Below are 25,567 nucleotides of genomic sequence, written 5' to 3'. Positions count from 1 at the left end.
AACGCCAATGCATTTCTCCGCAAAGTTCGGGAATTAATATCTCAAAACTAGTCTCATCCCGAGAATTCGTTTCAAGTGTATCCGGATCGTCTTGCGAACTCCACAGATACAATTTGTAAATTGCAATATGGGCATTCAGGTAATTAGTTAAAAATTTAATTAATGAATTTTTGGTAATTATCTGATTATGCATTTCAATTTCTTGTGCAAGTAATGTCCGCCTCTTCGAGTAGACCAGCTCATGAACTAGAATTGTACTATCTGCCACAGGCAACCTTTAAGAATTTTTGAAAGTGTTCGCTGAAACACCCTGTATATATATACAGCCTGTGTGTATATATATATATATATATATATATATATATATATATATATAAAATGCCATGAACAATGTGTTTGGCTGATCAGGGCAGTCGACTAAGTGGAGTTAGCATGCACAATTCATACTGATAAATAGAAAAAGTATTTTGGCCACAATACATAGGTTACAGAATACCTTCAGAAAACCTTCAGAATATCCACACAGAAACTATCGTTGATGCACACCAATTTATAATAATTGTCATTTTATTTCTTTTAATATTGCAAAGGTTATCTTTGAAGTCGTGAAATACAGCTGGTACATAGTAGCATCACATATTCTTACCATGGTGCATAAGAAATGCGGTTTGACAAGTGCTAAGCTTTCCGTAGTGTGATGTCCTTGGTCTCAGGTCAGTTATCGATGGTCAGTTGTCGTAGATAGCTATTGCGAAATTTCTACTTATATTGCAAGCCAAAAATTGCGAAACTATCAATACTATCGATAATCAATTTGCCAATAGTTGTGCATCCCCAATTTTCTGTCCTCTGATGAGTTAGTGTAGGGCTAACACAGGTGGAGGGCCAACGCAGGTAGTTCCGGGCCGGTTTTACACAAGCAAGAACTGGCACCAAGGTCAGCGTACTCACGAGTGCACTGAGTCATACTCGCTGCACATATATTTTACAGGTGTTAGAGCGTTAGTAAGTAGGAACGGGAGTGAGGGCCAGTGAATTTGATTTTATATGAGTAGGAACAGGAGTGCTGGTTATGCAAGTATGAACAAAAGTCAGTAACGGGATGGTAGGGCCAATGTAGATGGCATGTGGCGAGTGAGAGTAGATGTAGGTGGGGGCTTGAGTGGGTGCCGGGAAGGTGCAAATGGAATTGAATTCGAACGCAAGTGTTGGTGTGAATGGGCTTGAGTGAGAACTTGAAGGTGCTTGCAAGTGTTAGTGAGTGTATAGGCTTCGTAAATATTGGTGAGTGAGTATGAGATAATACCTGGTTTATTCTGCTGACCTGTAAGCGACACTATATTCGCATAAGCTAGTTCTTGAATTGTAGGGTGAATGAATGAACCTACAGTGCCACTTTCTAAGCTGCCTTGCTGTGCACAAGAGCATTTGCAACACAGCTTGTCTGGTGGCCAGCAGTGTGCACCCAACGTGTGGCTGCTGTTCATTCTGTGAGATGCAGGTACCCACATTGTTTGTATCATGTTACATGCAAGCTTGTGTTTTGCAGTAGGTAATTCTATACTTGCCAACACTCCTAAAATTTCTGCTCGCTCTATGGTTTTAAGATAAGTTAGGTTTTGCAAGAAAATAAATTCTGTCCACAAAAAAGTTTCAAAGAGGCTTAAAGAGGGGGGGTGGGCTGTAAGATCAAATGGAAGAGGTGCGCAAGGAAGATAGGATGCTATCTGTGTGGTCCTCTTGTGGCAGCACGAGGCACCATGTTCCAGTGAGGCACTTGGTTCAAGCAAGTTTATTCTGACAAGTTCCCAAAGCAGGCGAAATCTGCTACATTGTATAGTTGTTGAAAAAGTTGCTCGTCACTCGCTGTCATTCCATGCTCATACTTATTCTGTCTGGTGTAACATACAAGCCGTCTGGTGTAACAAATGCAGTTTTCGGGCGATCGGCCTCTGCCATCGGAACCTGCCAGTAGCCTGACCGCAAATCCAGCGAAGCAAAGAACTCGGTTCCCTGCCAACAGTCCAGAGCATCATCGATGCGTGGTAATGGGTAGACGTCCTTCAGTGTGATCTTGTTCAACCTTCAAAAATCAACACAGAAGTGGATGGAACCGTCTTTCTTCGTGACGAGTACCACTGGAGAGGCCCATGGGCTCTGTGAAGGTTGAATGATGCCCTGACGAAGCATGTCATCGACCTGTTCTGCAATGACGCGACGTTCCGTAGTGGACACGCGATATGGTCTTTGTCGCAGCGGTGAGTGAGATCCAGTGTCGATGTGATGCTCGACTGTTGATGCACGGCCAAGAGATGCTTGCGCAACGTCGAAAGAACGGTGGAAGTGCTGAAGGATTACGAGAAGTTGAGATCGCTGCGAATGTGTCAGATCGTCGGCGATGAATGGGCTGAACACATCTGTCCATGCTGAGTCGGCAACGGAGAGGGCACTGAGTTCATGAACGGCAGTAGAAGGCATTTCATTGAGGATGGAAACAATTCGTGTTGAATCAACTGACTCGACGTAACCAAGACCAAGGCATTCGCGGCGGAGCAGTGATAGTGGCTATGAAAGATAATTGTAAATGGGCATCGTGCTGACACCGGCGGCGAGGTCAAGAGCTGCAAAGGCCAAAGGAAGCGCTTTTCGGGTAACGAAGTGATGAGAGGGCATGAATAAGACCGTCCCGTCGGATATAGCACTACACGAGACTGGTACGAATGCTGAAGAGCACGGGGGAATGCAGGTGTCTTCTTTCACGAGAAGTTTAGCGGCAGGATGAGCATCGACCGAGGCCAGGGCACCAAGGTGGGAAAGTTCAATCTCAGGCCGAGCACAATGATGGCATTGTGGCGTGAGAGAAAATCCCATCCTAGAATAACGGTGTGGGAGCACGATGAAAGAACTATGAACTCAATCGTGTATAAAACGTCCTGTATGGTTACACGGGCTGCACAAGCAGCGGTAGGGCGAATGGGTTGAGCACTTGCCGTTCGAAGCGACAATCCAGACAGAGACGTCGTCACTTTACCAAGCAAACAGCAAAACCTGGCATCCATAACTGAAATAGTGGTACCGGTATCGACGAGGGCAACTGTAGCGACATCTTCGACGAACACATCAATGACATTGGCAGGTAAAGGAGGAGGACTTCGGCATGTCGACACTTGCGCAGTTCTTGCCTCAGGAATTGCTTCGTCTAGTTTCCCTCTTCGTTGGGGACGGGTCGCGGATGCATAGGGGAAAGCGATCGGCGACGTGGGGAGGGTGACCGGAAGCATTCGAAGCGAGGACGGCGATCAGTCTGGGAGCGAGGTGGTGATGGATCGAAGGGTTCGTAAGACGCATTTGGATCGGGTGGCACACAGGACGCTCGTCGATCGTCATCGAACGCCTGCGATCGGCGGCGGCAGAACCTTGCGACGTGACCGGGATACCTACATGCAAAGCATATAGGGCGATTGTCCGGCGTACGCCACGGGTTAGCGACGGCAGTGCTGGCCCAGGGAACGGGAGGAGGAGGGCGTTGCACAGGCTGCTGGAAACGTGGTACGGGCGCACTGCGAGGGGCCATTGCAGCAACCGCAGCATAAGTTAACGGTGTAGCCACGGCATCCTGCTGGTGAACAGCTGGCAGTGCTTTCGTGACCTCTTCATGGATCACATTACGGAGTGGAGATGGCAAAGTGCTGGCAGACTCCGGAGTGATGGACACTAGAGACAGCTGTCGTGCGACTTCTTCGTGGACGAAATCCTTGATTTGGGTTGTCAGGGAGGCTTGTTCGGGGCCGATGGTCAGGCTGCAGAGTGACGCCGCATTAAGTATGGGATGTCGCCTTGTCAGAGCTCGCTGCTTACGAAATTCATCATAGCTCTGGCACAAGCTGATAACGTCGCCAACAGTGCGCGGGTCCTTGGCCAGAAGCATCTGGAACGCGTCATCGATTCCCTTCATGACGTGCTTAATCTTTTCCGCTTCCGTCATGGCAGCGTTCACGCGCCTGCACAAATCAAGGACGTCTTCTATATAGCTGATGAACGTCTCACCCGTGTCCTGTGCGCATGTACGCAAACACTGCTCGGCTCGGAGTATCCTGACGGAGGGTCAGTCAAATACTTCGGTAATCGACGTCTTGAACGCCGACCACGTTCGGATATCCCTCTCATGATTCCTGAACCAGAGACTGGCGACACCCGCAAAATAGGATACGTAAGCCAGCTTGTCCGAGTCATTCCATTTGTTGTGAACGCTCACCTGTTCATAAGATGACAGCCACTCTTCAACGTCGTTGTCGTCGGTTCCGCTTAAGATGGGAGGTTCCCGCTGGCGAACGGTGCCAGCGCAAGAGACGGGTGGCGATGGAAGAGTCTGCTGGTCGGCGTCCGGCATGGCAGAGGGTAGCGTCCGCGAACGAAGTTCCAGGATGGTAGAGAGGAACGTTACCCTGCACGGGCTCCACCACTTATAAAGGAGATTTATTGAGGTTCGTAGCGACAGCCGGTCGTAGGATGCACCGAGCACAGTCCTCTCACTCGAGCTATTGCTGCGCGCTTGATGCTGCCGATGCTGCTGACTCTGCGCCGACGTTCGTCATCTTCCTTACACAACCAAAGATTTCTTTAAAAAAGCAAGGCTTATTTCGGCATATCTGACCTAAACAAAGGCCTGTCTAAATTTTCGCAAGCAAACAATCATTCATGCAGTAAAGGGTTAAAATCTTCTTTGAACAACTTCTGAGATCCATTATAGACTTCAAAAGGTCATAATGGCAGGCTTAGATTTTTGGCGGTTTAAATTACATTGGAATCTTGTTGATATTGTTCTGGGCAATATGTTTTTCAGGATAATACTTTCTTGTTTTTTTTTTCTTTTTTCTTTTCCTGGCCAACGTTCCATAGGAGCAATGTGTTTTCATACAGCTATTTCGATCGCATTTTCACCTTAAATTGGATAAATACGACTGCAGAAACGGGCTTTTACTGGTATTTCTAGAACTCGTAGCTTTATATTCTAGTGGACTAGCTTAATAACATTTCAACGACTCAAGAACAATGTGTTAAGCTACACTGGAGTAAAAACGCATGCTGCGGCACACTGCTGGCTTGTAAAACGCTGCTGCGGCAGTGCGGCCACACTGACTGGCAGTGCTCCGCTGCTAAGTTGAATGAAGAAACGGTGGCTTCTTTCTTCCGGAATAACTTTCTTACGGACATAGAAAAGAACAAAGTTCAGCGCAAACTCATAAGCTATTTTAATGTTGCTGAATAAAAGAGTGTTGGATGCAGTTTGTGGGGCGTCGAAGGATGCTGCTCCACATAACCTGTTATGCGGAGCATTATTACTTGACGCCGCACGAACCTTTGCTATTGAGTTTGTCACTGAGTACACCTATTTTCGTACTTTTTGGAGCTTGCTTTGGATAATTCGATTTTTGGATGATGTGTTTGATTTTCCGGTTCCTGTGAAAATTTTATCAAGATTCCACTGTACTTATAATTTAAATACCAAGTATTCAAAAAGGTTAAGCAGTTTGTGCGATTAGTATTCAATTTATAATTTGAAATTGGAAGATTTTTACATTGCAAATTTTTTGCCAGGACTGTAGCATCATGAAATAAATTGAGACTAAAGCTTTGTAAAAGTAAATGTAGAGAATTGAAGACCCTTCCTGCAGTGTACAGGAAGTAACTGTCTTTGAGGATGGGGAATTGTAATGTATACATTATTTGATGGTATTATTCCAGGATGTTGAGAAGAGATGGAGTTCTCACTTTATTATTTATTGTAAGAAGGAACACAAGCCTGACACATTTGGGTGGTTGCCTTATGTTATCTAAGAATACCACAGCTAATGCTAGTGTCACAAAGCTTGATTTGACATCCATGCAAGTAGTCTGTGCTGTTTCATTACTAGTGACAACTACGTTATAAAATCATGTTGTTCAATGCATTGTCCCTGTTGAACCTAGTAGAATACTGACGGTTTATCTTGCAGCTTTTTAATACTCTAAAATTTTTTTTTCACTTTCTCTAATGAGATTCTGCCACGCCTCGCATGATTAAGAAATAACTTGCATTTAGTTTTTGTAGGCAAGCTGCCAACATTATTCCAGAGCAGTTTGTTAAAAGTATGACTACTTTTGTGCTTGTTCACAGGGCAGTTCTTGCTAAAGTGCTCAGAGTCCAGCGAACAAGTGGCATGTGTTAAGGCTGAAGCAGCTGGATCAATCAAAACTGCTGGAGCAACCAGAACTGAAGGAGCACCTGAAAATACTAGCGCAGCTCGGGAAACCGACGCAGCCCGGGCAACCGACGCAGCCAGGGCAACTGAAACAGCCCAGGAGACAGAAGGTGGAGGACCAACCAGTACTGTCTGGGACAAGTATGGTATTGGTGCATATAAAAATGCAGAGATCGCCGAAGATGCACAAACAGCTGAAAGCACCGATTCTGATGGACTCGAACAAATAATTATGAAAGCAATGACCTCTCCAATGCCTACAATAGGGCGTGTCAACAACCCCCCACTTTTTATGTATGCCAAAAACCGATATCCACAGGCAGACAACCTGGAAGTAGGGAAACATTATGCTGTGTATGTTTCACAAATATATAGTGTACACCACTTCTACATACAAAGGAGAGGCACCAACGCTTCGGTTCGTCTGGAAGCACTCATGAACAAGCTGGAGTCGGTGAGTTTTAAATTTTTTCTGTTCTTTTGAGGGAGGAGGCTCCTATCCCAATACATGCGGATGGAGAAATTTTTTCTCGGCGACCACTGCACCGATTCTGATGAGGCTTGTTGTGCTCTAAAAGAAAGTTAAAGTGAGGTGTGACTGTAGGAAGCAGATTTTTCATTTAGACCATTCATATTTTAATAAGAATAGTTGAAAATTCCAAAATAGAGAAGAAAGTTGGGTATCAAGTTCACAACTGTGTAAACGGTGCCTAGTAATACATCTGAAGAGGACAAAATTGGTGTCATATACTGCTTTCAATGGTATAGTCTGAGATGCACTTCTCTAGAGTGGTCGAGCAGCCAGCTGCAAACTGCAACATTGTCCTGTCTCTCCTATGAAAACTTGACTACTACAACTTTTTTGTTTTCTGCTTGGCATATGCAGCTGGTGATTTTTGTCGTTGATGAAGAGAAGCTATTTTTTATTGCATAAAGGATTGCACACATTAAAGGCTTTCAGAAAGCTAGATTTAAGTTTAAATAAATAAAGGAGCACAGAAAACAGTGCCAGCACTTGGTAACAATTTCAGGAAGTAAAAGGGTAGTTCAAAATCTGCACATGTGCGAAGACAAACACCACAACGGGCTGTCAAAAGAAAAAAAACTTAGCTGGTTCTTTATTCTTGTGGGCGTCCCTGCTTCTACCTTTATCTTGATTTGATCAAACCATGGCACGCACTTACAGCTTTTAAAGTGCACAGGCAGATGTGTGTACTCCATGTTTTTTTTAGTGATGTTATGTGTTATTGGGCCAGGTCATTGACGTACCTACCAGTCTGCCCTACGAAATACCCTCCACAATACAGAAGTACAGTTAAGGGAACAGGGTAGGCCCTATACCTCCCATGTATATTAACCTATGCATGGGACCCTTTTTCTCGGGATCTGCTAGGCTTAGAGGATTCATGTTGGTATCATTGTATTCAGCTGTCTGTAGTTATCGTGACTTAACTAGAATTATTGTTATGCATAGTTTAGTCCTTTTTTGCTTCTGTTTTAGTGGACCCTTTCAATTTTCAAGCCAAAATGGGCAATAAACAGCTTGTCAGACAAAATTGCTTGCATTAATTTCCATAATACTAGTTCAGTAGACTCTCCCTTGGTAGTGGGAAAAAATAATCTAGCTTTTGTGGTTCCAGAGAAAAAAGGTTAAACATAGCAAAAATTGATGTTTTGAGATAATTGGCCTTGAAGTTATACCGGCAGCGCCTACGAATGTAGCTAAAAATGGAAAGCTAGGCAGCTTTTTGCTGTTGCCAGATTAGTAATAACCATTCTGCTAAACATAAAGTCTGCGTTTTTATTTCGGATTTTTTTTTTTATCACAGGAGAGGTACAGTATATGTGTAAAAGGGGGCGTGGCCGGACACCGCCTGGGTTTTCGAAAAGGTAATTTTCCGTGCAAATAAATCGTGCACGCATAAATGACACAGTCAGCAATGTTCTGTGAAGACTAAGAAATCTAAATCTGTAACAAAAAAAAAAACAATTTTTTTGCGAAGTTTGCCCTACCCTGTTCCCTTATACCTCGACATAACAAAGTATTTACTGTTCATAACTTCTTGTCCATAGAACATCATTTACATAAAATAGAATTTCAATATAAAGAAATTTCACTGCTGCCGCACGGGAATACCGAGACAATGGAGAGCTTTAGTTGTGTGACATGGCAATATGTATGCAGCACGCAAGCGATTTGCAGAACATGCTTTGCAGAGCTCTGTGCCTGTCACGACGGACCTTTAGTACATGGGAGTACCCATATACATAAACATATGTGAATCTGCTGCGCCACTTGGAAGATAAAGTAAAAGTGCTTCTTGTCTCCATTCAAGACAAGATAGATGAGGTAACGTGCTAGCCAGATTAGGTTGGCTAGCCGGATTATAGTGTACTAGAATACTGAAAAGTGGGCTGTGTGTGGGCGGAGAGCGGGCCTTTTCTGCGATGACGACATGAAGCAGCACTCTCCACAGCAGTCGTTCTCAGAATGCATCATTCGGAACATGCAACCTGCGTGTTCAGCGCGCTTCATGCATATTTTAAGTACCATATAAAGAAACATTTGCCTGGTAGATGCAGATGCCTTCTTCCGAGTTTATTCTACCATACAGTGGCACCCCATTGATACGATTCTGCTTAATACGTTTTTCGGGATAAGATTTTTTTTTTCCCAAAATTACAATTTGGTTAGATGATTTGTTGGATGATACGATTTTCGAATGATACGCGTTATTTTCCAGTTCCCGTGATGATCGTATCAACAAGGTTCCACTGTACATTGATTTGCTTTGTAGTTCTTGAATGAGCTGTATTGCATGGTTCTCATTCTCTTGTTTCACACACGGAACAAGATACACAAGCCAGGCGCAAAAATGCAGATTGTAAAGTGTATACTTGAAACATTTTAATGTAAAAATGCTTATCAGTGCCTCAGTAAATGAAAAATTTGAAAATAAGTAGGAACAGAGTTTGTACACATATTTGTGAAACTTGCGGCAAAGTTAAAGCAATGAGTGTCCGCAGCAGCCAATTCGAAAAAAAAACGGGAGCATTGTCAAAGTTAGCATGAAAAACATCCTTCACATGCAAAGATACTCGTAATGAAGGAAGTAAGTGGCGAGCTAGAATTTGTCGAACTAGCTGCAAACAGAAAGACACATCAGAATACCTCTCACCAACTATGTTGTTTTCTTTCAGCTCCTTATCGCGTTTGCCCTCATGAAAATAAGCTTCATGTCAAACTATAATTCTAGCACATGCGACTAGAAGCACATGTGATTGGAAGTGAATGTGATACTCAGCCTCTTATGTGCAGCTGTGCAATTCGTGCAACAGACCTACACTTCAGTTGTGCCTGACAGGTTTATTGATGCTTTCATGAAAATATTGGTGCTTAAGAAATGTTGCAAAGTTATATAGGTTTGTCACCAAGGGAGGCTTTCCAAGTAATTTCTCATCGAATGAAGCATGGTTGTCAACTTAAGGCTCTGCACCCACTCCAGGGTACAGAAGCAGTTTGCTCATACGGTTAATTAGTGTATCCACAACACCCTGTGTTGGAACCTCTTCCTCACGTCACCTTTCCGTCCTCAAACATACTCTTCCAATTGCAGTCTTCTCGCCCCTCCTCTGTACTTCAGTCATGCTTAGTTTGATGTTGGGCTCTGCTGCATCACTTGAGCACTCGGCATACACAAATATACATTCGATGTCCAGGAGAGCAATTACTGACCAAGATGAGGGAACTTTGAGTCTCAAATGTTTGTTTGGCATTATTTGTATCCGCATTCTCATTGGTGAGGTCATCTTTGTCAACGCTACACATATTAGGCGCTTCGTTTTGCACTGAACTTGGTCGCCTTCATTTCGGCATGCAAACTACCTGGTCACAAATATATGGTTCTTTCCGCTTCTTTGGCAGCGAGTACTTCGGAGAGTCTGGAAACTTAGTAAAAATGTCATTCGTGAAAATTGGCCGAGCACGGATATTCTCTAAAACCTCACTGTTGATCTTTGTCTGGAATACATGTTGTACTAATTGAGTCTCAAACGGCTGTTCACAGATGACGCTTCCTTCGTCAATATTTTTTTTCTTTTTTTCCCCCTCGATGTCTTCGCGGCGATCACACTCGTCTGCAGCATGAAAAATTGACAGGGCTTTTTCTCCTGAACGGCAGCCACAGTTGCAACCCAGTGCGAAGCAGGTCTTGAATTGCTTCTCCCACCACCTTTCTGTCAATTGATTGGCATTCTGCTGTATCACAGTAGTTCCTTATAGCTGCACAAGAACTGCACAACAAAACAAAATACTGCAGGCTTCATTCACAGCCGGCGAGACGACTAAGTCACTGAACACAGGAATGTGCGTATGGGACAGCGAATGTGTTGTAGCATGCCTGCTGAGGACAATGTCGTGTCGCGGCGTCATCGCGGGAGCGGCCCCCTTGCCTTTGTTAATTTGTGCCTCAGACAGCGCACTTCCTAGTATTTTAGTACACTAAAGCCTGTGCTGGATCCTTAGTAGCCGCCATTTTGCTAAAATGAAGAGTCGCGTGCTGTCACGCACAAACAAGAGCTAAGAGAGCAGCATGCCGAGGCCCCTCATGTACGTGCGCAAGAATCCCAAAATTTTATCATGCCCATACCTTTCAACCTGTGCTTCTTTGTGGCAGTGAAAATTGCTGCTGGTTGATGAGCTATCGAAGTCTTTCAACAGTGTTGATGTGGAAGGAGCCTCTTCAGTAGGTTTCATTGTTAAGGACATGTCTAGGTTCTTTGGTGTCGAAATTCTTTTTGCTTCTTCTAGAGCTAGGTTTTTAATCCAGTTTGCCATCGAAGCATCCTGGTGGTATTGAACTAATTTAGAACAAGGGTCAAAAAACATTGCCAAGCTCGTTGCTTGCGAAATTTTTAGTTTAGAAACCATGTTTTTAGCCACTTAGCAGACACAGATGTTTCCACCTGGCAGCTGGTGTTGTACAGATGCATGAAGAGGCAGCATTGTGTTGTTACTTGAGCTCATGGTGTCGGGTAGCCATAAGCAGCAGCAAGGGCCCCGTTACATTGCCTTCTTAATTTTGATATGCTTCACTGTAGGACAAGTATGCTTCACTGCAGTACGCTTTATATGCTTTGCCGCATAACACGGCTGTACTGCGGCAAAGCTGACATACAGAACTTACAACAGCAATTTATGAGGATCCACATATTTCGAATACTAAGTGTCCTTCGAATTGAATATTTGATGTTTAGAATATTCGCACACCACTACTAATAACCGGTAGGTTTCTTATTTTTCTTTTGCTTTCATTTGCAAGACTGACAATTTTTGTGTCCATAAATAGGGAGGCTTTTAATGACCAAACGCTGCAGAATGTTGGGTTAAAGTTGTTGCATTCATTAAAAAATATATCATGATTAATGTAAGAATCTCAACTTTTGCCTCTGTTTATTTAATATTATGAACTATTGTAGAATTGCAAAATGCCTAGAGAACAACCCTCCATTATCGTAACTTGTAAGGATATAAATATTTGAGTTGTATGTGTAAATTGACCCCCCATGGCGTCATAGTGGCTTTGGCATTGCGCTGCTAAGCTTAGGGCGCAGGGTCAAATCTCAGCCATGTGTGACTGCATTTCGATAGGGATGAAATGCAAAAATGCCTGTGTACCATGCATTGGGTGCACATTAAAGAACCCCATGAGGTCGAAATTAATCCGGAGTCCTGCACTATGGCATGCCTCATAATCATATCTAAGTTCAGCTCATCATTCTTTTCATTGAAAGTCAAATTGTCACATTGCACTTGTATTCCAAAAAGTTAAATCTAGCAACCTAGCTGGTACCTTAGTACCTTCTGAACAAGAGCTGTCTATACAGACCAGTGTAGCTCAAAAGAAGGGGTGTGCAAATATTTGATATTTTTAATATGAATTGAATAATCTTTGTTTAGATTTTTATTCGATAGCAACTGAGTGACCCAGTGGCTGTGGCCACTGCCCGTGCTTAGTATACCTTTCTCTTCTTTTATTGCGATAGCAATTATATGGACACTCCAAAGCAGATTTCTGCCGTCGGCGTCGCCGTCGCCGTGAGGTTCCGTATGACGTCAATGGAGATGAAATCGTCGCCACGCGCCGAACGCTGTATGCGCGAGTGAAAGGGTGCGAGGGACACGCGCTTTCACGGGGAGTGAACGCACAGCGGAGAACAAATGCGCGTTCTGCGCTGTGCTCCCTTAAGGGCTGCAGAAGTAGGCGTCTCTGTCTCTTTCCTCCATTACAATCACCATATATGTAGAGCAAACGCGCCTTCTTCGGACGCGCGAAAGGCCGGGGGGGGGGGAGGGGGGAGGCGACGTTTAGCTGCGGCACCAAGTGCCTATTTATATCAGAGGCTCCGGCAACAGTCACCAACGCCGCACGGATTTTGTGCGAACGCGGGCAAAACGCCGACGGCGTCGACAACAGTTCTGCGTATTGCCGGTGCTGCTGCATGTCCAAGTTTATACAGCTGATAAAGCTACTATCATTACTCCGTATAGCTCTCTACAAATTTGCTATCGCAATTGATGCTTCGCCTTTCAGGTGAAACTGCGACAGATTTTATTTTCAACACGCTTCTATGGTGACAAAATTGTTGAACGCCACAAGCTTCAGGGAAATAAACTTTCTGGACGCGGCACTTGATCAAGAGATTTGAAGCAAAGCCATAGGCAGCATTCTTGCAAGACGCCGTCGTGACCAGCAAGCAGTTCCATCATCTCGATAGGGGGTGAATCATCGTGCACCAGAACGCTTCCAACTTGAAATCACAGTGCAGTCTTGGGGACAGCTTGAAGTGCAGAGTCTAGAAACAAGTACTCCCAGTGCTAACACCTGTGGAGATGACCTATTCTGGTTTGCCGATGAATGACTTGTTGCCGCGTCAGCACCAGTTGTATGTGGTTGAGGTCACCCAACTCTGGAAAGCATGTAGCACATTTGCCAAGTAAGAAGTGCGAGATCATGTTTGGGCTCAGTTCGACAGCTTCTGTGGCACCCTCTCACATGAACCAGTCTGCATCCAGAGCATATAACATCCTTGGACCTTGCTCGGCCGGTTAATGTGGCATGGGGTTCTCTTGGCGGAACATTGAATGTACCTTGCCAGCACGCCTTGTGGACTGTGGAGGGCTGGATGGGGCTCTGCGCCTCATGACGTGCGGGGGCGTTGCTTTTTATCAGTGCCTTGGTGTGTGTTAGTTTTCCAGGTGTCTCAAACACTGGAAGAATCCATGGCACAAAGAGTGGATATGTGGTATTTGAGCAGTGTATTCAAGGGGAACAAGGACATCTCCTGGATGTAGGCCATGATCATGGGGATGTTGAATGTTCGGCTGTTAGGCCTCTGTAGTCATGCATGGGTCTCCACGAAGCCGTTCGGGGACAGCTGGAGACTGAATGGTGCTGTGGCCCAGGCTAACGTCTTTATGACTGCTCTCGCATTTTGTTCTCGCTTGCATCTAAACTTTGGAGTGATTCTTGGCCGAGTTCTATCCCAGGGGCATTCAGAGTTTGCTGGATTGTCCATCCAAATGTTTTTACTGACATTAACTGTGGTGATAACTGAGTGATGTGCCCTGTAACAACATACTAGTATATGTCGGAGCCATACAGTAGAGTAGACTGATAGCAGAACCAGACCGCAGTGCACCATCGTGAATGTGGTCTCGCTGTCCACTGACTGGCTATGGGCTTTCCCAGGAGGGTGATCAAGACATCATTACAGTTTATGGTCACTGGGTGCCATGTTTCTCTAAATGTGAAGAAGTTAAGGTATTCAGTGGCTTGTACGGGACATTTCATGGCTTGTGCGACATCCTGCTGAATGAATGTGCACTGGCTGCCCATCTATAGGAGGAACCAATGCAGCAGTGTTGTAGCTAAGGTAACGGCTTATGCCCTGTTGGCCTTGTCTGCTTTAGGTGCTCTAACAGATGCAGTTTACAGAACTGCAATATATTTTTAAGGTGCAGAGTTTTAGATTTGTAAACCTCGTGCTTTAATTTTTTTTCAAACTTGCAGATTTTTGGCAATTGTAAAAATTATGAGGTGCTAAATCAAAATTCTGTTTCCTACAGTTGCTAGAAGAAGCTTTCTCAAACGCAACATATTTTATTTAGGTAAGTCTAGTGCTTGCTTAATGAGAGCATTTCTGCCTTTTACATGTATTTGAATATCAAAATCTGAGTTGGTCCTGAGCTAAAGAGTCCTCCGTTTTTATTGAGTTGGTAGTCTTCATCAATGATGCGGTCTTGTATCTGCCCATCAACATGCTTCAGAATTGCCGATTGACGTGGGAGAGCGTTTGTGATGAACTGGCTTTGTAGGAAAATTGGGTCTATGATTGGGGAAAATGCATCGTATTATCAGTGCCCTTCCATAAGCACCCTTGCTATTCTGGACTTTTTTACTTAATGCTTTCTGACTAGATTGTTTAGTCCAATTTGTAAATACAGTATTTGGCAACTGAGATTGTTACGAGCTCTCATAACAGAGGACAGGAAGAGCGCAAACGCCCATGGGGACTGGCGCTAGAGAAGGAAGACGACGTTCGGCAGGCTGCTTTTGTACCGGGCTCGAAACACGCCAACGGTTCCGATTTATCTGCCCTGCATGTTTAAATAAACGCTTCGCGTGTAACATTATGAAGTATGTTACTCAGCACCACCATGATTAATACCCCAGTCAGACAGGCAAATTTAGTGACACTTCAAGCGATTGCACTTTTGTGTCATTTGGGGGTGACAATGACGATCTATGAAGTCATAGGGCTTATGATTTTTCACATTTTGAGTTTTACGAATGGTTACAGTTTTAAAACAGAAAGAAGTGCGTTCTTTACAACAGCCTTTGCAATAAAAACAGAAGTACTTTAATCTCAAAACACGTTTATTAATTTCAAACCAATACAGGCAAGGAGCGTATCCAAAATACAGACAGTCAAAATGGCAAACTCTGTGTCCTAGAATTAGTGTTGGCTCTGCATTGAGTATTTGTTCATTCTTGATGAACTGCTATCAAGGCTACACACTTCAGCACGATGAAGTGAGTTTGTCAAACGCACTTGCAAACAAGGAGGAGGAGGAATAAACATTTTGTTGAAATAGTAGACTGAAATTCTTGTCGGTGAAGCCCCTATTCCAAAGCCACACTGGCTCTAGCGGCTCGTTCGGCTTGGTCCAAGGTTGCCTGCTGGCTTCCCAGGTCCTGCTGGGCGAGTCGCGCCTGCCACGACCTTTCAAGTTGGTTGCGTGTGACGAGGCAAGCAAGTGCACTACACAGCAAGTGTCACTGAACGTTTTCTTGTGACAGCCTGCGAATGATACTAACGGCAAAGTGCACTCACTCAAAGGGACACTAAATTTCCTGTCTGACTGGTATGTGAGACATTACAGCTGTTATGAACATGTATTAAAACAAGTGTTTCATGCATATTGCATTGAATGTTCTTTCTCGATGACACCATTTTTCAGCACAATGACACCACTTTTTCGAGTGGCACCATGGTGTTGACACTACATTTATTTCCTCACAGTAATACACATCGTTATGACATGTCCACATATAGAAACACACAGACGGAAACTTTTGCAGAATCTGTATAACTTACACACACCTTTACACCCCGCCTCATTATTGGGAGATGATCCGCTAGTGCCATTCACTGATGTTCAAGTTTTTAGATTAAGCCGGATTTTTACATAGAATATAAGGTAACGCAATTTTCGCTACATTAACATTTCATTACTTAATACCTTGTGGCTGGCGCAGCATGGCCTTTGTCGCTTTTGCGCCATTAAACCTGAATTAACTAACTACATTTATTAGGTTCTTATACTCGGGGGGGGGGGGGGGGGATGTCGTTGTCGTCCATGGGCTCTGGCGGCGGTATCTGCGGGTCCTCAACAATGCGAAAGGCAGAGAAAGCGGCTGCAGGTCGCCTTGCTTGCTCCGCAGATGCTCGCTCTGCCACATAGCGAATCTCACACCTGGCACTGCCCAACCATGCACACAGTCTCAAAGAGATAATCATCGCTGCCACCTGTTGCAACGGTGGCGCAGTGGTTAGAACACTCAGCTACGGGGTGGTAGCAGTGGTGGTGGGGCAGAGGATTGAATTCTCACCGTGCCCACTTTTATTTTTTCGTTAGGTGATGTAATTTGTGTGCCGCTTTTCTGCCACCGCTTTCTGCCACGCTTCCTGATGACTACGGGGTCGCACAATGAGCCAAGTAATGCTCTCGCGTTTAAAACTGGGCTCTCCGTGCACTCAGCAATAACAGCAAGTCGTCCATCCTTGCCATTGACATGAAGGGCGCATTTGACAAGGTAAGCCACAAAGCAATACTACGAAACCTCAAAGAGACTGGCTGCGGTTCCAAGACCTATTGCTACGTGCGCAACTTCCTCATCGACCGGACGGCCATGGTGGGGATATCCAACCTACGCAGTTCTCAAAATACCACCCACGTATGGCACCATCCTTCAACACTACTGTCTGGGATGCAGGGTGTACCCACCACCTCACACCAAGCTGATCAAAGAGGAAAGCACCGAATTACGACGACTCCAGAGCAACACCTACACCCATGGCATCCTCATTCATTCATCGGATCCACCCGACACTTCTCACCTACAACTGCCCTTTCTGCGATGTGCCAGACACCCTGGCACATCTTCTCTAGAGTGCCCGTGGTGCCATGAAGACGCTGATACTAAGCCTGCAACGACCGAAGATCTCGACCTCCTCGCCGAAATGTGGGAAGCCAAGATCTCTACCCTGGACCTAAACAACCGACGACAACTTGTTGCCAGAGCCTGGAAGGCGGTCGCGGTCAGAGGATTCCTGGAATGAGGGACCCTCACACTTAAAGTGACCCCTAGCTCAAATGCTCGAGAACACTGTTTCGGCAATAAAAGTTCATTTCGTTCCTTCATTCTTCGTGCACATTCTAATCTGAAATTATAACTTGAAACTGCTGCCTCTAAGCCCCTCCCACCAGCAGGGACCGCCATTTTAGCATGGCTTGCACAACATCAGATGTCGTCAAAAAGTGAAATGTCAGTGTTGTGTCTGCTCCAAAACATTCTGAAGCCATGCTCGCACCATGCTGAGATAGTGAAAGCCCACTGCTGTGTAAGTGCTCGATCCGAAACGTTTCTCTGGGAGTGAGCAGCAGCTTCTATATTCTTCGCATTGTGGCCAGAAACACCTTCAGAAACTATCTTGGTCAGACCGCCAAGGCACACATGCACTAACAAAACCGCACATGGCCACCATGATGTATTTTCGGCTTTTGCAATAGCTTCCGTCGCTAGGAGTGCGATTTCATTTTGTCGCCTGTTACTGTTGCCAGACTGCTGTACAGTTTGCTGTGTGATGCATGCAAGTTAACGGTAACCTTTTGACTGCCACTCCCGAGTATACTCGTTTTGTCTTTTCGGCGCATTCCCTGCCTCTGTAGAAACAACTCTTGCAAAAGTGGACATCGCGTACCTGTTGTACGACCTAAAGAGAGGTCGTAAAAACACCTAAATCTTTGTAAGTTAAATTTCTAATAGCAGATGGAGCAAATGTCTCGGTGCTCTGTCGTCCAGTCCCAGCAGGACAGCCATGGCAAAACATTGTGGCAAGTCCATCTGCACTTTGATATACGAACGGATTTGTAAGCTATATATGAATTCGGTGTCAGAAGAAAGCGACAATGAATAAACAGTTGCACAATATGTCCACTAAACTACCCAGTAGTCAAAGTGTGAAAGGCACAATTCAGGCTCAGAATTGTGATGTTGTGGCCCATTTATATTCTCTGCCAGAAGGCAGGCTTAGCTAAGTATGTTTGATTCTGCACTGTAGCATATAGCTCAAGGCTGCGAAGTTGTAGGCATCATTTATTGAGCTGTTAGTAGGAACGCTGAAGTGACCAATCTTTTGTTTTCTTTTTCTCAAGTTTTAACTGTCTTGTGTGTGTCCTTGCCAGACTTGCTAGAATGGTGTCCTTGCCAGAATAAGACTTAATTTACTCTTTTGTCCCCTGGTCAGGTGTACAAGGGACCCCAATCTTGTGACTACCTCGTTGATGACAAACTGGTGTACGTGGGGATGCCCTGTGCAGCGCCATATACCGACCTTGAAGGAAACTCAGATTGGCACCGAGCATTGGTGGTTTCCCTTGACCCTGACCCCCGCATTTGCCAGGTAAGGGCCCTGTATTCAGTAGCCATAAAAGAAAAAGCCAGGATGCCTAGGTAGAAAATTAAAATTTCTCTTGTATGGGATCTAGTGTGGATTTAGGACGTCATTAAAAATCTGAACTCAATGGGGTGTTTATATTGTATGTCGGTGGACTTTTTATCTTTTTGCACTCTAGTTTCTGAATGAAATGTGATATTAAGCTAACCTTGCCTATGCCCTATTTCCTCCCCTGCCCATTTTTTTTTTCTTCTTCTTGGGTGGTGGTGGGAGCGTGAAGAAGGCACAGTGGTACTATTGAGCTTAGTATGACCTATAATATGCAACTGCTTTGCCACACGCTTTCGCATTGTAGCTTATACGAGCACGATAATGCACATGTACTAGTAACACAAAATTGCACCATATCACTGCAAAAGCAATATTGCATATAGTTCAGAAACGGTAGTGTGCAGAAAGATAAAATGAAAATTATGACTGCTCGCAGGCTGTGATGTTTCACTGATACTGAAATTTCTGTCACACTGCAACTGTTGCAGCCAGTGCAAGCTGTCTGCAGCTGAGTTCTTCCATGTATATCTCACACTCATTGGGGTTTGTATGCATTAGAAGTACATTAAGTGGTCACGAAACAACAAGATCTGCCACAGTGGCCGAGTGGCTATAGCAGGGGTTCTCGAGTACGTTCATCCCAAGGAACCCTGCTAAGCTCCATGAAGTGCCAAGGAACCCCCCCCCCCCCTTCCCCGATTTAACCGAATGTCGAATTATCGAGGGTATCAAGAAAACAAATGTTGAACTAGGTCAACACACTTTCATTTACTCATTGAATCATCAAATCTTGTTTCTAATTAGCACAAGACCAGTGCGGAAGCTAAAATTCTCGTCATCTCATGACTGATTAGCGCTAGCAGCGGCGGAGGCCTCACGACATCCTTCGCGGCGCGCGTCTTCATCTGAGACGCGCTTTGCACCAACGGGCGCACGCACATAGCGATTATTTTTTCGCCACTCAGCTGCTCGTCAACAAATTGTCCGTCCATCGCGATGTAGCCGGTGCTCTGTATCTTCGAAAGCTTTGCACCGAGTTAAAGCGAAACTACTGCTTGCCGCAACCGCTGCGGACGAAACCGCGGCCGCTATCGACGCGATCATGGACGGCGACTTTGGTTACGGTTCGGAAGGCAGACGACTGACGCACGCACCAAGTTAAAACGAAACTACCGTTCGCTGCAAGAAGTGCGGACGAAACTGCGGTCGCTATCGACGGTGGCGACTACGCAGTTGTGAAGGCACGCAGCCGACGTGCGCACCGAGTGAAAACGAAACTATTTGTTGCAACCGCTGCGGAAGAAACTGGGGTGGTATCGACGCGATCATAGATGGCGACTACGCACTTATGGAGGCACGCGGCTAGCCGCCAACGCGGTGTTACGCGCGGCGATAAACGCAAGAATAAAGGCACAATTAGGTACGAAGTGCTCCGGCGTTGCTGTCAGTCACGTGCCGTGTACGATTGCCGCCGAGGACCACAGCGATGCGGACTGCGCCGCTTTGTTTAGGTTGGCCGCTAACGCCGTTCTCGCTCTTCTGCGGCGCGCATTTGCGGTGCTCCGCGCATTTTTTTTTTATTACTCCAACGTATACGTCAGTGCACACGCTATGGGCACCTACCCTATCTACAAACGGAATAAATGCGCATGTTGGTAAATTACGGCCTCCGAGATTCAAGTGCGAAAGCTTAGGCGCGCTGCCCGTTCTCAGAGGTTGGGTGGCTACAAGCTGCTTGCGTATTTATTGCGCAGTTCGCGCGTTGCTGTTACGCACTGTGATGTGCTTTTTGACATTCAGGCATGGGTAATGGAGGTTCTTTGGATCGAGCGCACCTCGTGTTCGCCGTTTTAGCCACTTGTCGAGCGCGGGACCAGGGAAAATTTACCAGTGACTCGTGGAACCCCTAGGTTCCGCGGAACCCACTTTGAGAACCCATGGGCTATAGCATTGTGCTGCTAAGCGTGAGGCTGCAGCTTCCATTTCTGACTGCCATGGCCACATTCGGGTAAGAGTGGAATGTAGAAATGCGTGTGTACTGTGATTTAGGTTTACAAGAACTCCAGGTGGTTCAAATAATCTGGACCCCTCTTCTGCAACATCTCTCATAACCTCCGAGTTGCTTTGGGATGTAACTCCACAATTTTATAAGAGCATAGACCACTTATAGCATTAGTTGCCGGAGTAGCGAATTTCCGCACTATAAGCGAGGTGCCACACATTTTTCAAAGGCTGTGCACGTGCGAAACATGTAGACCAAGCAGCCGCGTGTCTCTTGGAATCGAAGCATACGACGGGACATTATGCCCGTGCTTTCATTGGCGAGGTGGTTCCTCCACTTTTCAAGTGCCTTACAGCCACAACAAAACATTTTGTTGGCTCTGCACTAAACCTCAACATTGGCCCACAGATTGCCACCACCACCCAAGAAGAAAGAAAAAATGGGCAGGGTAGGAAATAGGGCATAGGCAAGGTTAGCTTAATATCACATTTAATTCAGAAACTTGTCTGCAAAAAGATAAAAAGCCCAGCCACATACAATATAAACACCCCATTGAGTTTAGATGGTGCTGTTAAGGCCTAGCCGGCAGAGGTGTAGGGCGGCATGCTGTCATGGGAAGCTCGTCCTTGATATGTGTTTGTACTTGTAAACGAATTCACGGAGATCTTGCACGAGAGGATGCGGGCAGGCTGCACTGATGGCAGCATGCGTGAAGAAGCGGGGTTTGTAGCTTATCAGCTGGCAACTACCACGAGCACGTATCACTAAAGTTTGTATGTGTGCATACTGGTCTCGTCTGAAGTGTTTCAAGCTGAAGAAATTGGGGAACACAGACTAATCTGACAGAGTTGTAAAGTCAAGATTGCACATGCAGTATTTGCACTTCAACATGACGTGCATCGTGACGAGCAAACGCGAAACGGTTTAGGGTTCTACAGCTGTGGCGTCTGCCTGAGACAGGAGGTAACATAGCTGCTGAACCATGGCCACTGCCATGTCTCTGGCTACAAGTTTGCATGTGCTTTAGCATCATATAAATGAATTTTGTACTTTAAGTTCTTTTCACGTTGAAGAGTTGCTGTTAAGAAGACGAGCAACCCACCATCACTCTTCAGTTGTCGCTTAATTCTAGAATGTATTAATGGTGCAACCATACTATTTTAATTTCATGAAAATCAGGCCAGCATTCAAAATTTAGCTCACTTGCAATGTGTCCCCCTTTAAAACTGAATTTCTGTAGTTGAAGTTGGCATTGAAATAGACAAACAAAAATTACATGAATCATGGCACGTATACTCTTTTAAACCAGGTCAGCCAACTTTCCCTAATTCTTCACTCATAATGAGCCCTCTTCTAGCTTGCGTGTGGGAGGAGTTGTTCGCATGTGGTAATATTCTCTAAAGCCCATAATTATGACAAGTGCCAACTAGCGTTGAATTGTAGGGAGTTTGGTGTATGTCAGTGTCACTGTTAACATTCTCCTTAAAGTGACTTGTACAAAGTGCCTTTAGGTTCTCACAGCAAAGCTGTGGTCTTCATGCAGGTGCTTTTTGTCGACTATGGCACACTGAACGTGCTCCCAAGAACAGAGCTACGCTTTTTGAGGTAAGTTTTCATATGACAGGGGCAGTTAACAGAGTAGGAAAAGCACAGTAAACCATTGTTTGTGCATTATGGTAGCCAGAGAAGTTAATAGCAAATGAATGCACATACAGTCTTTGTCAAAGTTGTCTGGGCTATATTGACTGGTCATAGCATTCTGCTTGCTGAGCATGAGCTTGCAGGTTCCATTCGCAGCCACAGCAGCCAAATTTCTTTGGTGGCGAAGTCGGGAACATTCATGGACTTAAGATTTTAAATTTAGGTTGTGAGGATGGAGGTGCGTGCCCCAGCGCCTTTGTGTGGGCATTCACCTGTTCTTGTATCCCTTCCTGTTACCGAGGTAACCCCAGACAGGGGCAGTTAACAAAGTAGGAAAAGCACAGTAAACCATTTTTTGTGCATTATGGTAGCCAGAGAAGTTAATAGCAAATGAATGCACATACGGTCTTTGTCAAAGTTGTCTGGGCTATATTGACTGGTCATAGCATTCTGCTTGCTGAGCATGAGCTTACAGGTTCATTCGCAGCCACAGCAGCCAAATTTCTTTGGTGGCAAAGTCGGGAACATTCATGGACTTAAGATTTCAAATTTAGGTTGTAAGGATGGAGGTGCGTGCCCCAGCGCCATTGTGTGGGCATTCACCTGTTCTTGTGTCCCTTCGTGTTACCGAGGTAACCCCAGGCCCTTTGGCGTCAACGGCGCTGAAGGAACGGAGTGCCTCATTAGAGCGTGCCTGGACAGGAAATCTCACAGGAGTTACTGCGCCTGTGAAAGGCCCAGTTACATAGTTGTACAATCTTGAACACAGAACCACTTATTCCAGCTACAATGGCTGTACAAATGTTACAATGGAATGTCAGAGAACTTATTGACAATCTGGATGATGTAAGAGCGTTGTTGCTCAGTGGTTATGGTGTTAGGCTGCTGAGCACGGGGTCGCCTGATCGAATTCCGGCCACGGCAGCCGCATTTTGATAGGGGCGAAATGCAGAAAACACCCGTGTACTTCGATTTAGGTGCATGTTAAAGAACCCCAGGTGGTCTAAATTAAACCGGAGTCCCCCACTACGGCGTGCCTCCTAATCGGATGGTGGTTTTGGCGTGAAGAACCCCATAATTTAATTTAGATGATTTAAAAGAACTCTTATCTGGATTCTAACCAAGAGTGTTCTGTGTTCAAGAAACACACTCGGGACCCTGTCACACAAATTTTCTAAAACAGTTTGTAGTATTTCGAAAAGACCGTGATAACTGTCTTGCTCTCTCAGGTGGAGTGGCTATAATTACACACAAATCAGTTGCTTGTCAACATCTAAATATTCAGACATCACTTGAAGCTTAGCAATCCGTGCCACACTCTTTAGCAAGTTGGTAATGTTTTGCGCTTTGTACATCCCTCCTAATAATCATCTAGCCATGGTTGAAAATGAGAACCTGATAGACCAACCTAAAGAACCCTTCATAATACTCGAAGATCAGAACGCCCACAATCCGCTTTGGGGCGACCCACGCTATGACTCTAGAGGACGTTTCATAGAAAATTTTCTTATTTTTTATAGCTCAGCACACCACACATTTTCTTCAGTTGATCTTGCCATAGGTTTCCCATCATTACTAGCATATTTAGAATGCAATTTCGTAAGAAATCCTTACCGAAGTGAGCATTTTCCGCTAATCTTGACCACTGCAGATACACTCGATCCTCTTGTCTTCCCGAAAAAATTGAAATTTAATAGTACTGCCAATTGGAAGAAATTTCTCTCATATGATTCAATCAGACACTTAGAAATTGAGGAAATGAATGCAATTCTCGCTGTTTCAAAGACTACTCTTCTGGTTGCGGCGATGTACTATCTGGTGTCCCACAAGGTCCCGTTTTAGCTCCTATCCTCTTTCTTCTATTTATCAATGATTTACACATTAATACTAACGCCACAGTAAGAATGTTTGCAGATGACTGCGTTATCTACAAGGAAATAACCTGTCATGAAGACCAGATAACTTTAAACGGTGCACTTGAAAATATAACACAACGGTGCCAAAAGTGGCAGATGGTGATTAACACAGAAAAAACAGTTTGTATGACAGTGACGAATAAAAGAGCACCCTTGCACTACCCATATTATTTACAAGGACAGATGTTTAAGAAAGTAGAAGAGTATAAATATTTAGGTGTCATAATTTCATCAGATCTTAGATGGGGCAAGCAGGTAACATATATTGTTAATAAAGCACTGGCAGTTCTATACTCGTTAAAGCGCTCACTTAGATCCACATCTATAGATACAAAACGCTTAGCAAACCTTTCACTAGTTAGCTCTGTACTGGATTATGGAATAGTATGTTGGTTTCCCTTCCGTAAACAGTACATAGCAAAATTGGAGAGCGTACAAAGGAAAGCGATTAGATTTATTTTTAATAAGTATCGCCGTCTTGACTCCCCTACAGAACTATTAAGGCAAGCTGAAGTTCCCGCTATACAAAATCGAGCCCGACTACTTCGTCTTCTTAAGTTTCTTTTCCTTCTTAATGCCAGTATGAAAATCAATGCGAGTGACTACTTACTACAGACAGATACACGTAGTTCTGGAACAAAACACACCAAGCACTTAACAGAATACAGATTTCACAACGACATATTCAGGTACTCATTTTTTTCACAGGCAATCCGTGAATGAAACATGTTGCCTGATGACGTCACCTGCACATCACTCGAAACTTTTATCGCCAAGTTATCAAACAATGCTTTGTTTGCACGTAGGCGCGATGTCGTACAATGGCATTCTGATTCACTTCGCAATGTCTTGTTTTCTGCCCTGATATATATATGTGTATATGTATATATATATATATTGTCGCGAAGCACTTTGGAAGTAAGCGTTCGCGACTAGCACGATAGAGAAGCGAGAGGTAACACAGCCGATCGAGCACCGAATCAAGGTTTATCTTCCTCGTCGTCGTTCTCCCTCTTATAGGCCCAGCCCCACTGCTCCTTATTTTACAGTACAGTTATCTCCCCCGCGGAAAAGGGAGCCGTCCCGGCGACCTATGGGTACGACAACACAGGCGGATCATAGTACGGCTTGAGACGCTGGACATGAACAATTTCGCGTCCGCGACGGCGATGATCCAAAGGTAGCTCGAGGGGTTCCACAATATAGTTCACTGGAGACGATTGGTTGATCACGCGGTATGGGCCCTGGTACTTCGACGCGAGTTTCGGTGACAGTCCAGGGGTAGGGGCTGGAACCCAAAGCCACACTAGCGAGCCAGGAGCATAGAATGCAGGAGCAGGGGAAGTTTCTCGAAGGTGCTTCTGGCGTTGCTGGTCTTCTGAAGTAAAGATACGGGATAGCTTGCGACACTCTTCTGCGTGTGCAGCAGCTTCAGACAAGGTAGTGGTTTCCGTGGTGTCGGGGCGGTACGG

At 45.0% G+C, this 25,567-nt stretch overlaps 1 protein-coding gene across 1 annotated transcript in view; it reads left to right on the top strand.

The window, feature by feature from the left end:
* Nucleotides 1–25,567, top strand: part of LOC119445540 (uncharacterized) — a 130,391-nt gene that overhangs the window by 2,610 nt on the left and 102,214 nt on the right. The window contains exons 2-4 of the mRNA XM_049664628.1: nt 6,158–6,696; nt 18,336–18,491; nt 22,082–22,143. Coding sequence (XP_049520585.1) covers nt 6,475–6,696; nt 18,336–18,491; nt 22,082–22,143 — 440 coding nt within the window. The 5' untranslated portion in view covers nt 6,158–6,474. The remainder of the gene's footprint in view (nt 1–6,157; nt 6,697–18,335; nt 18,492–22,081; nt 22,144–25,567) is intronic.

Source organism: Dermacentor silvarum, chromosome 3, assembly GCF_013339745.2.
Source record: "Dermacentor silvarum isolate Dsil-2018 chromosome 3, BIME_Dsil_1.4, whole genome shotgun sequence".
In the NCBI taxonomy this organism is placed as follows: domain Eukaryota; kingdom Metazoa; phylum Arthropoda; class Arachnida; order Ixodida; family Ixodidae; genus Dermacentor; species Dermacentor silvarum.
Note: the sequence above shows the minus strand (reverse complement) of the source record. Positions and strands in the feature narration are given on the sequence as shown.